The 14,297-nt window shown below is 36.2% G+C and overlaps 3 protein-coding genes across 5 annotated transcripts; 2 read left to right on the forward strand and 1 right to left on the reverse strand.

Annotated features, from left to right (window-relative positions):
* Positions 1-214: 214 nt before the first annotated feature.
* On the reverse strand, positions 215-4,083 carry LOC141901914 (protein unc-93 homolog A-like). Of its 2 annotated transcripts, none has more exons than XM_074789482.1 (4): positions 2,503-4,083; positions 2,214-2,349; positions 1,958-2,089; positions 215-1,855 (listed from the first exon to the last, which is right to left on the reverse strand). In XM_074789482.1, the coding sequence occupies exons 1-4, from the start codon at positions 4,003-4,005 to the stop codon at positions 1,620-1,622; spliced, it is 2,007 nt and encodes a 668-aa protein (XP_074645583.1). In that variant the 5' UTR covers positions 4,006-4,083; the 3' UTR covers positions 215-1,619. The 2 variants fall into 2 exon arrangements, with proteins under 2 accessions (XP_074645583.1, XP_074645585.1); XM_074789484.1 differs by having other exon boundaries at positions 1,823-1,855; positions 1,958-2,027.
* A 250-nt stretch (positions 4,084-4,333) lies between these two features.
* On the forward strand, positions 4,334-9,116 carry LOC141901697 (N(6)-adenosine-methyltransferase catalytic subunit METTL3-like). Its single transcript, XM_074789115.1, has 15 exons — positions 4,334-4,611; positions 4,762-5,077; positions 5,159-5,210; positions 5,293-5,354; positions 5,499-5,574; positions 5,649-5,738; positions 5,809-5,845; positions 5,935-6,054; positions 6,137-6,192; positions 6,270-6,377; positions 6,703-6,890; positions 6,975-7,122; positions 8,546-8,611; positions 8,701-8,813; positions 8,892-9,116. Exons 1-15 carry the CDS (start codon positions 4,428-4,430, stop codon positions 9,001-9,003), a joined length of 1,728 nt encoding a protein of 575 aa, XP_074645216.1. The 5' UTR covers positions 4,334-4,427; the 3' UTR covers positions 9,004-9,116.
* A 182-nt stretch (positions 9,117-9,298) lies between these two features.
* LOC141901832 (DNA-binding protein P3A2-like) lies at positions 9,299-13,986 on the forward strand. 2 transcript variants are annotated; one of them, XM_074789329.1, is made up of 10 exons: positions 9,299-9,425; positions 10,363-10,560; positions 10,773-10,887; positions 11,003-11,135; positions 11,245-11,394; positions 11,531-11,689; positions 11,929-12,186; positions 12,452-12,526; positions 12,613-12,769; positions 13,082-13,986. In XM_074789329.1, exons 2-10 carry the CDS (start codon positions 10,368-10,370, stop codon positions 13,306-13,308), a joined length of 1,467 nt encoding a protein of 488 aa, XP_074645430.1. In that variant the 5' UTR covers positions 9,299-9,425; positions 10,363-10,367; the 3' UTR covers positions 13,309-13,986. The 2 variants fall into 2 exon arrangements, with proteins under 2 accessions (XP_074645430.1, XP_074645431.1); XM_074789330.1 differs by having other exon boundaries at positions 12,616-12,769.
* Positions 13,987-14,297: the final 311 nt, after the last annotated feature.

The following is a 14,297-nucleotide window of genomic DNA, read 5'->3' on the forward strand; positions in this document are numbered from 1 at the left end:
GCACCAGTCTAGCGGCGGGTACACTGAAAAACTGCAAATCCTTGAAACACTGTCTCAAACAGTACTGACACTGTTAAACTCAAGAATAAATCAAGTGAAACTGTAACTAATTCCGGCTACAACTAACTGAGTTAGGTTAAAATCTCCCGAAATAAGCATACTAGTATAAACACCATATTTTTGTTTACCATAAGTATTTTATTCATAGATCACGGCAGACACATCTAGCTAATATTAAAAAAAGAATATCTTTTGATAAGCCCATTATCAATGAAAGATAAGCCATAATCGATATCAACAAAGCTGCATCTAAACATAATTTTGCATCAGACGGATTTTGCAAAGCGAGCAGACTAGATAAGTTCAACATAAAATGAATTTATCTCAATGCAGTTATTTCATCCCCTACTTAAAGGTTTTTTGCATAATGCTTATTGAATAATTGTGACAAATCCCTAACTAATATCGTGTCATGGCTATCTATGAATGCATGTAGTTCATTAGATCTATGGTGCGAGATTCAAATAGTCAAATAGTTCCAAATATCAAATACATTTATAATTCAAATGTTTATAACATTATCAAACAAATTTCAACAGCGAACTGATAAAACTCGAATTATTAAAAAAACACAAATTTTTGATATCATTCTGTATCACTGAATTTTAAAAAAAATGCAAGTCTAAATTATGTAAATTACCCTGATTTAATTGTGTCTGACTAAAATATATGCTTACAGCTAAAATCTTATTATAAATAGTCAATATTCTTAAAAATACAACATTTCAAAAATGTAGCAGAAGAGCTAAAATGAATAAACAAATGCTATAAAAGAGGACGCAAATCAATGACGAGACAAATGCAATAATCTATAGACCACTGAAAGCATTAAATGCTATCAAAATACACTGTAACATAGAAATTGATTACCATTTTGGACAATCAATAAATCAACACCCATTCCAAATTTTACAACTCAATTTTTAACTGCACAGATAATCATTTATTCCGAGTTGTTGCTATTGCACGTTTGATTGTAAAATTTCAAATGTACTAAGAGTATGTAGATAAGTCATTTCTTAACATTTAGTGATCCAGGGACACCATCCTGACTTGGTCTGATATGCTCAACAATCTGACAATATCAATCTTCAACGCCCCTGCTGAACACATATTGTATACAGAAACCAAAAACGGCTGGGCTAAAAAATTGACGATATGAGCATCAGCTATTAAAGTTAATGTTTCTCAACCCTCATTAATACACTAGAACCTTTTTAGTAAAGTTAGAGTCAGTCATTAATACATGTACATGGAAAATTTTTCTCAACACACTTTTGAGGATTTATACCTTTGAAAAAAGTGATTAATTTTCAACGGTTTTGACTGTGTATGTAAAGAATGAATTCTCCTTTAAAAGGCTCATTCACAACAGAGGGATAAAAGCCACATTGCTATCAAACGCTGTGCATGTATTGAGTAATATTTGATTTACCCTGGATGAGCTATTCACCTGTGAATATCTGACAATATTTCTGTTTCTGTTCAGATCAGATATCAATGATATTAGGTTCTGATATATTGATCTTGAAATCATCAATTCACAATAATTATTCAAGTTATACATTGACATAGTTTGTTTGCTTATTCAGCGAGTTCTTTTCTTTCCAAAGTATGATTTCGAGGATAATGTATGGTATTTGCAGAATACCTAGTAAATACATGCCAATATATATCTTATCGGTGACACAAACAAACCGCGAAACGGCAAACATTACTGCCAACATCAACGCTTGGTGTACTCTACTGAACACGAACGCAGATTCCTTCCTTTCGAACGTATTACCAATTAAACCTAGTTAATAGGAAAATATCAAAGATCACTTTCTAAAGAATAATCTATGTATAAAGCAGTTTTATAAAAGTGAAATGATTACTGATGAAATGATCTACATACTATTGCTTTCTGTCAAAAATATTCCATCGATGACTCCCAAACAACCGAACAAGACAAAGACAAAATACGGCTGAACATTGTGCGGTATCCAGTATAACATCGCAATATGAAGACTCACTGAGCCGAGACTCGCTGGAAAAGAGACTTTATTCTTAGAAATAATATAGGATGTAAGCATCAGCTTGAAATTTAAATATATTAACATATCAGATAATGATAAGTAAAAAGTTGCATGGTTGATTATTTTTCTTCTTACCAGATAAAATGATGAAGGGTCTGCCGGTATATTTTCGTATCAAACCGACAAACAGAGCAGATATTGATGATGAAACTCCATAGCATACCACCGTATAACCAACCATCTTGATACCAATTGTGCATGTTATATATGCCTGGAATAGCAGATTAGATTATGGCCTAGAAATCAAATCATCCTGAATCAGTACAGGGCAAAGAAACTGAAAACCGATTGGCTAAAATGGCTAGCACCATAATCTATAATGTGATTTTAGAAAAAAGGCTCAATGATAGATCACCTTACATACCTTTACAGCATCACCAAATACAAATGACTGCATGAATGATGAATAACAGATCAATGGAAGCATCAGTAACATCTTTACTTTCTTATAAAATGAGCCCATGCTGCGCAGCTGTTGCGCAATCGTTTTTGTCGTTTTGGAACTTTGAAAGATGATATCTAATTTATCGAGCCATAATGCGCTTATAATCAATGCAAGAACAATCGCAGCCGAATAGACAATGAGTAAAACATAGAGAGCTTGTCTCGAAACGTGATCGCTTAAACTGTCAAGATTGTAAGAATGACAGTACCTCGCGCCGCAGATTGATTTGTTCCAAGATTTGGTGCTTTCTTCGTCGAATAAGACATGTTTATTGATTATGTGTTCAGTAGAATTAACAGCATCCGCATCGACAGTAATGACCAGATGAGACCGTTCAATAAATTGCTCAGCTTGCAAGATCAGTGACGAAATGAGGTTTCCCAAAATTTGTCCGGATTGGAGAAACAGCGTGAAAATTCCGAAGAACATAGTCATCACATTTTCAATATTGCGTTCGGTAACAATGCTGAATGAAGCTGCGATGCTAGCGAGGTACGTTCCTTGAGCAACAAGCAAAAGTGCGCATGTATAACCAGCTAGAATCGATCCAGGTACCATTGTGTAGAATTTTGGGTAAAAGTTAGCCGCGTTGAACATCAACTGTCCCCATAAACTGAAGAATATTGTCCATTTCGGTCGGATCTTGTTCATGATCGCTGGCGCTGTCACGCATCCGATGACATAACTTCCGTAGAAACAACTCAGCGAAACTAAACCAAGCCCGCCGCCCGGATTCAGACTGCTTTGCAATGTACGCAGGGAAAAAAAAGACATGAAAGCCAACGAAAATGTCATACATATGAAAATGAAGTTTTTTACGTAGATTCTCCGATTCGGAAGTTGATCTTTCTGTAGTAGATGCGCAATTTTCGCTAATTTCATTACTGACACTGGCGGAGCGACGCTTACATGCGACCCTAAAGCTGCCTCGGATATCATCGGCAGGTGATCGTTGCTAAGCACTGACGTTGTTACAGTCGCGACCTTCGTTGTAAGTAACAATCGGTCATTATCGCACCCGTAAATTGAACCATACGGTCTGCGATCGTTAGCTAGACTCTCATCCTCAGGTGTTAATCTGATGAACTTTCTGACTGGATTTTTATCTTCGCCGACGTTCAATTTACCATCAACGACAAACGCAAATTTCTGTTTTTGACATTGCGCAGCCCCCGTTCGTAGCTTGTCACACTCACAGCCCTCATCATCATCGTCATACTCGGCTAAAGCAGCGAGATGAGCCGGCTGAGGGGGTAAATTGGCGCTAAAACTTTTCGCTCGACATGAAGCACATTTTGATTTAGTAGATTGTTCAGTTCTCATCGACATCAGGACAGGAGTGTCTTCATCATTTTCAAATGCATCATTAGAACGGCGGAGACGCGGACCTGTATCGAAATCAAACTTGTTGCGGTCATCCATTTCTGAATATCATCATATGTCGACGTTGCTTCCTTTTTCATCGATTTAGCCTATTTCGCATTTTCTCTAGATTTTTGACAAGTGGGAAACCCGCTAGACGAATCATTGACGTCATTATCTACAGGTGCGCGGAATCTCTCTCTCAGGGCTGCGATTAATTTACGACGCGCATAAAGAAATAAGTAGGTATTCAATCAACAACTTCCGACCTATGGGTCTAATTTCGAAAACTGTTTGTTTGTTGATTCAGACAAATAGATTTCAATGTAAAGAATATCGATGATCGATCCTTCGTACTTTCTGTCGTTTATGGTTTGCAGAAACCCCAAGATGTCTGCGCCCATTGAACTTTAAAAAGAAATTAAATTTAAAAGAAGGAGAAGAAAATCAAAATTGGGAACTGTTTCTCATAATCTTAAGACATGTCTGACACATGGAGTGATATCCAGGCTATCAAGAACAAGCAAAGTAGTTTGCGTGAAAAACTACTGAGACGTCGAAGAGAAAGAGAAGGAATTGTTGCAGACATAACTTCTTCAACTTCTTCTTCCACTCATTCCACATCAGCAATTGCAACTTCTTCAGGTTCTCAAGATGTTAAACCTGGTATGCCCTTCTTTTGCTCACCCATCCATAATTTTTGATTTTAAAATTATTAGAAAATTATCTAAGCGAAATGATTAACTGATTCTTTAATTAAACAATAACACAAATCGAATAACGGAATATGGTGATTTTGATATCTGTTTATTTCAGAATTAAAACTAAGCCCATCGGTCCTTTCTGATCTGAAATCGAAGCCTGGATCGAGAAGTACAAGTCCGGCATCATCTTCGTCAGCTGCTATACTAACTGACACAAGTTTAGTGGGCGTAAAACAAGATGAGCCTCATGTTCCTGTCAATCCTGCAGTTGAGAAACAGCTCTTGCTAACGTTATGTGATATAAATATCGTTTATCCTTGTGAATCGCGTACGCTTCTATCGTATGTTTCTCGTGTCATCGATACAGACGTATCATCGCGAGCCATAGAGGATCTACTCGAGAAATTCTCTGCTCAGCGTCTAATATGGTAATAAATACAGTAAAAATACGATATTTCCCAAACCACCGATTTTAAGAATTGAAAAGCATAGATCTTTTCTGATTTTAGCATTGAAAAGAAAAAAGGAATACTGACCGTAACATCAACAGATCATGCAAAGGTGATTATAATTATTGTATTCACCTCCTTCCACATGGTTTTAGATAGAAGTCGAAATTACTGATAATGAGATTTCTTTACAGTTAACTGCAGTCACAGCAGATGGAGAAGCTCAACATACCCATAGAAAACGAAAACGTGAAAAGTGAGTAAAGGAATTAATATTGTAGGCCTGATGTCATTGTTTTAGATAATGACAACGATTAAAGATTGAAAAAAATTGTTTTAAGTTAAAGCTTTTTGGTGAAACTTGACAAAAGCTGTTATCTCAATTTCATCTTTATCTCAGAAATATTGCTGAAATCACCGAAATCAAGACTAGTAAAGCAGCTAAACTGGAAACGAAGACAGATAACAGCTTGGAGGTGGGTGCTGTCATGTATTTATTTTGAAATAGATTATTAGTTATCATCACTATTTACGCCTGATTTTTTCTCAGAGTCTTTTATCGATGCAGTCATCAAAAGAGCGTGAAAACAAAAAACTAAATGAAGAAATATTGCAGCTGTTAAGTAAACCCACTGCCAAGGTATAAATTTTGAATAATTCCATTTGATTTGTACCTGCAATATGTTTTAGTTGAAATTTACTTTTTTCAGGAACAATCAATTGTTGAGAAATTCAAATCACAGGGAGGTACGCATGAAAATGGATTATTTTTCATATTTTTATTTGCATGGAATCGCAATATGTTGCTATTAACTTACACCTTACTTTAACAACAGGAGCTCAGGTAAAAGAGTTTTGTCCGTATGGAACTAAAGATGAGTGCAAGAAGATCGGACAAACAACAGAAGCTTGTAGTAAATTACATTTCAGGAAAATCATTCATAAACATACAGATGGTAAGTTACTTAAGCTACTACTCAGCTACAGCTGAATAACTAGTGAATTCATATAAAACACTGTTTTTCTTGTATTCTTCAGAATCTCTTGGAGATTGCTCATTCTTGAATACATGTTTTCACATGGATACCTGTAAAGTAAGTAAGATTAATTCATCCATTAAGGTTACAACAGCAAACTTGGCTTACAGGATAATTCCTGGTTGTCTTTTTAGTATGTTCACTATGAAATTGATTACCCTGAGGAGGAACCTGAACGCCCCCTTCCAGTTGTAAAGCGAAGTGATGCCAAAGCCACTGACACAATACTCTACCCACCACAGGTTAGTGATGACCATAAAAAGGAAACTTATTCAGTAAAATTTGTTTCAGTATAGGCCTAATGCGAAAAACTCAAAGTTTGATCCATATATGAAGAGAGGTCATGCAGACATGTACTTTTTCGTTGTGACCTACGCCCTATTCTTATTCAAACACAATCCATGGTTTACGTCATAGACCCGTGAAGTTAGTAAAACCCTGGATTATTTTTTTTGCTATGTATGGCATGTCTCCAGGTTGACATACAAACAATGACGTCATATGCAAGACCTATATACCATATTGATAGGACCTATGTGATTGACCATTCAGAAATTTACATTTCAGTGGATTCAAAGTGATATACGATATTTTGATTTACGAGTATTGGGAAAATGCGCTGTTGTGATGGCTGATCCGCCTTGGGACATACACATGGAACTTCCATACGGTACAATGAGTGATGATGAAATGAGAGCATTGGAACTGCCTGCTTTGTCCGATGATGGCTTCATATTTTTATGGGTGACTGGAAGGTAATTTTCAATCAGGAAGCTATTTTCATTATCATATTAATTTGTACACATATATTAAGTGTTGGTCTTTTGTCTCTTCAATAGGGCTATGGAGCTCGGCCGTGAATGTTTAAGACTTTGGGGGTATAAACGTATAGATGAATTAATCTGGGTGAAAACCAATCAGTTACAAAGAATTATCAGAACAGGAAGGACTGGTCATTGGTTAAACCATGGAAAAGAACATTGCCTGGTATGTCCTGTTTTTTAGCCCACTTGGGACTTTAGTCCCAGCGGGCTATTGCGTTCACTTTTCGTCCGTCGTCCGTCCGTTCGTCCGTCCGTCCGTCCGTAGACGGAATCCAGTTATTTTGGGAAGTTTTGAAGACACTTTAAGGTAATGTCTTGATATTTGGGTTACACATGTATCTACCCTAGACACATCTTCGCCAAAATCAGCACTTTTTACACATTTTTGAACTTTTTGAGGGAAATTTTGAAGACGCTTTGATCAATTACCTTGATCTTTCGGTTATATGTGAATCCCTCCAGGGCCCATCAGCATATCAAAAATTGGGTCGATCGGACTCAAGATGGCCGTCCTATGACCTTTTTAGTGCCCAAAAATGTTAATTTTGGCCCAAATTCTGAGTCCTGTAGCTTCCTACTGGTTTACCATTTCTCATTGCAATTTGTGATGGGTATTCTTTGGAAAGGGATGTTTTATACCTGAGACAGGTATTTTTCATCAGCCAATTATGACGCAATTGGCGGCCATCTTGGTGTCACCAGTACTCATTCGTAAGTGGGAAAAAGTTTTTTCACATTATATTGATACCTAAGCGTATTTTGTTACCACAATCATTAAGAAAGTTGTAGCTCATAACGTGTTCTATGATTGTGGTGAGTTTCAAGATCATTGGATTTTATATATGGCCACCAGGGGGCGGTGAATAATGCAATATCTTAGCATTTCTATATTATATTCGTACCTATGCATATTTTGTAAGCACAATCAATTGGAAAGTTGTAGCTCATGACATAATCTATGATTGTTGCGAGTTTTAAGGTCATTATTTATTCTATATGGTCACCAGGGGGCGTTGAATAGTAGAATAACTTAATATTTCCTTATTATATTGGTACCTAGGCATATTTTGTTACCATGATCAATTACAAAGTTGTAGTTCATGACATGTTCTATGATTGTGGTAAGTTTCGAGGTAATTGGGTTTTGAATATGGTCACCAGGGGGCGTTAAATAGTAGAATAACTTAGTATTTCCATATTAAATTGGTAACGAGGCATATTTTGTTATCACAATCAATTACAAAATCGTAGCTGCTGACATGTTCTATGATTGTGGTGAGTTTCAAGTTCATTGGTTTTTGTATACGGTCACCAGGGGGCGTTCAATATTGATATTGTTAGATTGTTGAGCATTTGGAACCACTTCCCAAGTGGGCATGGTGTCCCTGGACCCCTAGTTATCAATGAATATGAATGTAGCAAGAATTTCAACTTAGCTAAGATGAAATAATACCTTGTTTAATTTAAAAGAAATTACCCAGTAGGCAATTGGCTGGGTCAACTTTTTAGCTCAGCAGAAATGAAAAACAATTTTTAGCCTTATCAGACACATTTTATGAATATGTATGTATTTCCGAAAATTGTAGGTTGGAGTAAAAGGAAATCCTCAAGGCGTTAATCGTGGTCTTGATGCAGACATACTTGTGGCTGAGGTAAATCATCTGCGGACGCTCATATTAACTATTGAATTCTCAATGAAAATAGAATAAGATATGTGACTCTTTCATAAATTTTGTTTCAGGTTCGAGCAACAAGCCATAAACCGGATGAAATATATGGTATCATTGAAAGACTTTCACCCGGTACCAGAAAAGTGGAATTATTTGGAAGACCACACAATGCGCAACCTAATTGGTACAGTGAACTTCATGGTGTAATGTTGAGACATTTAATAAATAAGACAAATTTTTTAAAATACTAAATCTTTTCTAGGATAACTTTAGGAAATCAACTGGATGGTGTAAGGCTATTGGATCCAGAGATCGTAAAACGATTCAGAGAAAAATATCCTGATGGAAATTGTATGGGACCACCTAAGAAATAATCATTGCTCGTTGATATGATTGATGCATTTAAATCATGATTGATAATGTATTTGTAAAATATTTATGTTTTAAAAATGTGAATATGATGGTATTGGCGATAATAAATATGTCTAGATTATGAAATCTTGGAATAAATTCTAATAAAATCTGGGATTGATGATTGATATTTTGTGTGAATCGTGGGATTCGAACGCACTTGTAGTGGCTAACAGGCCGAACATTCACACGGGATTCGAACCCACTTTCATGGACGCAAGAATTAGATCGGGATACTCAATAGCGCACATCCCCCTCTAGCGAATTGAAGGTGCTCAATGTGGTGTCCATTTTGATATTTTCTGCGCAGATCGGAGGCGAATCGACAGTCGAGGTTCGAGGCGATTATTCACCCCTAGAAACTCCGTAGACGCCTGAAAATCTGGTAATACACAGTTTCTCATAAATAGTTCGGTTATATCGTAATTATTTGTAGGTTTAATGGTGATTTATGTGTTAAAATCGGCTTCAATCGCGTCGGGTACCCGACGGCGCATGAGTCGCGCAGTCGCAATGGAACATGGCGGAGAAGACGACGGAAAAATTGATATATTTTGTCGATTTCTGATCTCCACGTACATTTGCAATCGTAACAATTGCGATAGAAATATAGTCGTTATTTTCTGCTGAGGAACCTAATGTATTGTTTTGTTCAGTTCGTTTTGTATGAGCGGTGGTAGATTACATTTGATACCGAACGTAAGATTCGAGCCCGGGCCGGGGTGACGCGCACGCATCGTGTTATTATTTTCATTCAGTGTTCGGCGCAGTCGCAAACACCATCTTCAATTACAATCGACACGTGCTCACTATATGTCAAAAGATTTAAACACTTGGTCACGACAAATCATAAAATGTGAATTGAATTATGTTTCAATTTATATTATGTAGTTAGTAATTGGACCCCCTATAAAAAGGGACCCCTGTTATAAATTACAACAAAGAACTTTTTCTGTTGCATGGGTGCACCCCCAGTGTCAAAAGTGGATTGCCCCGAAATTTAACAGGAAAATGAAAAATATTTAACAAACTGATACACCTAAACAAGTTAAAATGTCAAAGCTTGTTCTGTATTTCCAAAAATGTGTTATTGTTCTCCAATCAGTTCTTTTTTGGGGTGTCCTTTTGATTATATGATATGCCCTATTTTTTTGAGGTTGCACCCCTCCCTAAATCAGCCCTATATGCACCCCTGCTCACGATGTTACTGAATCCTCTTGATATTATCAATCATGGCTAGAGCCAAATTAATACCAGTTAATTATCAACTCAGAAAAGATTTGACAAAAATAATTATCTTATTTGGTTTATTCAAATATTAGGTTTGATGATGAACATAGTGACAACACACAACAGTCGGATTATATCACATTCTGAAATGTCTGGTATAAACAGTACATGTATGGAAATGATGACTGAAGATATGAGTGAGCCCAGTTCGCCTGAAAGCGCTTTCGATGAATCTGATTTATTGGGTCATGCTGTGAATGACGATGTCACTGCTCAACTTGCTGCTGCTGGTAAGTTTTAGGTAATCAGTTCAGCACGAAGACTAGTGGCAGCAAACAAAACTAAAAGTTTGTAGCACATGGTGCATGAAAATCAACGAATTCGATTCTGCTTGGCCAATTACATGAAGTTTTTCAAAATTTGTAAAATTCACTCTTGCCTTGCAACTCTATAAGTATCTAATGGGGTACCAACTCAGAAATCTGAAATCGATTGATTACAGGACCAATAGGTGTCGCTGCGGCTGCTGCTATTGCTACCGGGAAAAAGCGTAAACGCCCATTTTCATTTGAAACAAATCCTTCAATTCGGAAACGTCAACAAACTCGACTTCTCAGGTAAAAAATACTCCGGCGGATTAAAGTTTTTGGTTCGGAAGTTGTGCAGTATAGCTTTGAAAGTCTAGATCACAAATTTGAAATATTTTGTCATTGTAAATTGATATATTTTTAGGAAGTTGAAACAGACAATAGATGAATACACTACTAGAGTAGGACAACAGGCGATTGTTTTGGGTGTCACTCCTGGTAAATCTAATCATGGCCTTTCGTATAAAGTGTTTGGATCGCAACCGCTTGAAAATGTGGTAAGTTCTATTAGACTATAAATCTTATTTTGTCATTTGTAGTTTGTGCTTGATTTATAGTGTAAATCATACAAATTATATGAATTGAATTTTCATGAATTTTTCCCAGATTCGCAATTGTAAGGGAGTGATTATGCAAGATCTTGAAAGCGCTTTAGCTCAACAAGCGCCACCTCCTTCTGCTGATACATCTAGTCTTCACGAGCTTCCACCGTTAAATGTAGATGGTATACCTACACCTATTGATAAAATGACTCAAGTAAGTTTCAAGGTTCATTTCCCTGCTGAAATATATGAAGTGAATACTTCTAATGGTGCATGTTTCTTATAATTGAGTTGCAATTTGTCAGATATTTTAAGTGTTTTATATTTTACATACTTGTTTTTTTTTACAGGCTCAATTACGTGCATTTATTCCTGAAATGTTGAAATATTCTACCGGACGTTCGAAACCTGGTTGGGGTAAACCTGAATATCGCCCGGTTTGGTGGCCAATTGATTTACCGTGGGCTAATGTACGCAGTGATGTCCGGTCCGATGATCAGAAGAAAAAAGTAAGAGGCACTATTCTGTTAGCTAGAATTTGTTGTTGATCTGAAGAGGATAACAATAGATCTTGTCTCTTAATCTACCTCTCCGATTTCTATCTACCTCTCCGATTTCTATCCCAATGCTAGTGGGGTTTTGGCAAATTTCGAAATTTGGTTCAACTTGACATTTTACCATTTCGTCTTTTCGATAAGTGTATAGAAGATACTAAAGATCGTGGTGTCTCCTTTTGTATTATCGACAGGTTTCATGGACACATGCTTTGAGACAAATCGTGAAGAACTGTTATAAACATCATGGCCGTGAAGATTTACTGCCCGCATTTGACGAGAACATCAGTTCTAATTCGGTCGCTACATTTGCTCAACCGACGATGGTGCAAACAATCAATAACCCTGATGGCACAGTGTCTATCATACAGATCGATACTAGTAGTAATGGTAATGCTGTGGTAACACTAGGAGATGGAACGCAAGCTACAGTTGTGCAGGCTGTTCAAGCTGTGAGTATAGTTGATGGTAGTAAACCTCTCCATAGTGAATGCTATTGGTTCCGTAAAAAAACATTCACTTAGTTTTATATAGGGTCTGAGTTATATTAATTGAATAAAACTTCATAGACCCACTTACCTTTGGAAAGATTTGCACTGTCCACTACAGAAGTAAAATGTTCATTAAGAACTCGACAAAATGATCACTGTCGGCTATATTGAGGTGTTAACTTATTTGTTGTTAAGATTGATAACTGGATATTGCCTTCCTTTTTAGGATCATATGTTTGGTAATAGTCATGGATTGCAGTTAGTGCAATTGAAGACCGACCAAGTCGGTGATATCTATCAGGTATGAAAGGATTGAGATTAGCTTACTTTTTTTCCTAAGTGAATATTATTTTTACTAACGATTTGATGTTTTGTACTAAAAAACAGCAGAACGGGGCCCATGAAGCAAATCAAGCCGTACAAACTCTAGCCGAGGTTGCGTCCTCTCAGTCAGAAACTGGAACTACTGTTGCTACGCTAACTGAGGCTACTTTAAATCAGGAAACTGGACAAATTATCTTAACTGGTGATGGTTCAGGATTAGGTAAAATGATATATATTGTCTGAAAATATAAGAAATAGAATAAAGATTCAAATACTCATATTGTTCTCTTATCTGACCTGAAGTCTAATGTATTGTAATTGTTTACGACATTGTTATTTTGAATTGATTTATGCACCTAATACCCTGGGCCCAGTTTTATAGACTGGTATTAACTCCGGTTAACCCTCAGCTTAAAGTTATAACCATTCTATAAAACTGGCCCCTGTGGTTTACTGAAATAAGGTTATTCGTGTACTTGGTTACCTAGGGCGATTATGTTTATTGTTTATCCTCTTTTCGTGCTTACTATAGGAATGGTAACTTTACCAGTATCAATGTATTCGACTGTTGTGACAAATATTTCGCAACTTCAAGATCAACAACAGCAGCATCATCATCATCATCAACAAGAACACCAAAATGTGCATATAGCTTTAGCTCCTCAGAATTCTGAACATAATCAGTCGGCAGATGTACCGGATGCGACGAACGCTGTCGAGATTATGACTATCGAACAAGGACCCTCAACTTCTACGTGATGAAACAAAAAATCTTTAGCTAATCGTGATTACCGAAATAATGCCTCTTAGAATAGTAATCATAGTATGACTATCATAGTCGCTATCAGCTCAAATTAAGAATGTTTTTGTTGACTTTGTGCTATTTCTCCTTTGATGAAAGTTTAATGAGATATTTATTACAAACCTGGCTTTTGTTTGAAGGTTAAGGTTTCATTAAGGGTCATGGATAGAACTTTGATACATTTTTTTTTTTCAGTAAAACTGATATAAACAAACAAACATAATTTTCTCAGTCAAATGTGGACAGTGAAAGTCAGAAAGTGCAAAGAAATGTTAGCTCAACGCTTTCCCTTATGAATGAATATTTGATTTGAATGAATTATGAAAAATGTAATTTAAAATCGGTTTAAGTGATTTTTCATGTCAAGACATCTTGAGTATCATGGTTCTTGTCAAAACCAGTGTTAGAACAACCTGTGGTTTAGCCATCTGCCTTGTGCTTGACTCGACTAAATATCTTAGATATTGTTATAATGATCATTGTTTCTATGAATGTTTTAACAGTTGTTTCACACTTCATTTATCACAGTGGCCAAAACACTCTTGATCATTTCTTTTATTAATGATGTTAAATTATGTAACATACAAGTATGTAATTAAGTAATTTTGTAAAAATTGCAAATATTTGTAAATTTCCTGGACGCTATTTATAGTGTAAATACACGTGTACATCATCTGTAAAATTAAATACATACAAATATATAATCTATATATTTTCAGCAATCTGATTTTTTCATTTTAGTTACTTACTTCTCATAGGTGTAGGTACACATTTGCCGCAATTTAAAGTCCTTTAATTTTTCACCCTCATATTTTGCCTACTTACACGGAAAAATGGTACTATTGCTGGGTTTATTCGAAATTGGTGAATGGGCTTTTAGATTTTTAAATCATTGTCGAGGTCCTGGAATTTCACTAAATTATATACATCAAGTAGGTAGGGGTCC

The sequence above is a fragment of the Tubulanus polymorphus genome, chromosome 3, assembly GCF_964204645.1.
Source record: "Tubulanus polymorphus chromosome 3, tnTubPoly1.2, whole genome shotgun sequence".
Classification (NCBI taxonomy): Eukaryota; Metazoa; Nemertea; class Palaeonemertea; order Tubulaniformes; family Tubulanidae; genus Tubulanus; species Tubulanus polymorphus.

Excerpts from the sequence above, each read along its gene's own strand:
- LOC141901914 (XM_074789482.1), bottom strand. The coding sequence starts at position 4,005 with ATGGATGACCGCAACAAGTTTGATTTCGATACAGGTCCGCGTCTCCGC. Across the intron at positions 2,090-2,213 it reads ACCCTTCATCATTTTATCTG|CGAGTCTCGGCTCAGTGAGT; the intron begins GTAAGAAGAAAA and ends TCTCTTTTCCAG. Across the intron at positions 1,856-1,957 it reads ATTTTTGACAGAAAGCAATA|GTTTAATTGGTAATACGTTC; the intron begins GTATGTAGATCA and ends CCTATTAACTAG.
- LOC141901697 (XM_074789115.1), top strand. The coding sequence starts at position 4,428 with ATGTCTGACACATGGAGTGATATCCAGGCTATCAAGAACAAGCAAAGT. Across the intron at positions 5,211-5,292 it reads CATCAACAGATCATGCAAAG|TTAACTGCAGTCACAGCAGA; the intron begins GTGATTATAATT and ends ATTTCTTTACAG. Across the intron at positions 6,378-6,702 it reads CAATACTCTACCCACCACAG|TGGATTCAAAGTGATATACG; the intron begins GTTAGTGATGAC and ends TTTACATTTCAG.
- LOC141901832 (XM_074789329.1), top strand. The coding sequence starts at position 10,368 with ATGATGAACATAGTGACAACACACAACAGTCGGATTATATCACATTCT. Across the intron at positions 10,888-11,002 it reads CAACAAACTCGACTTCTCAG|GAAGTTGAAACAGACAATAG; the intron begins GTAAAAAATACT and ends ATATATTTTTAG. Across the intron at positions 11,690-11,928 it reads CCGATGATCAGAAGAAAAAA|GTTTCATGGACACATGCTTT; the intron begins GTAAGAGGCACT and ends TATTATCGACAG.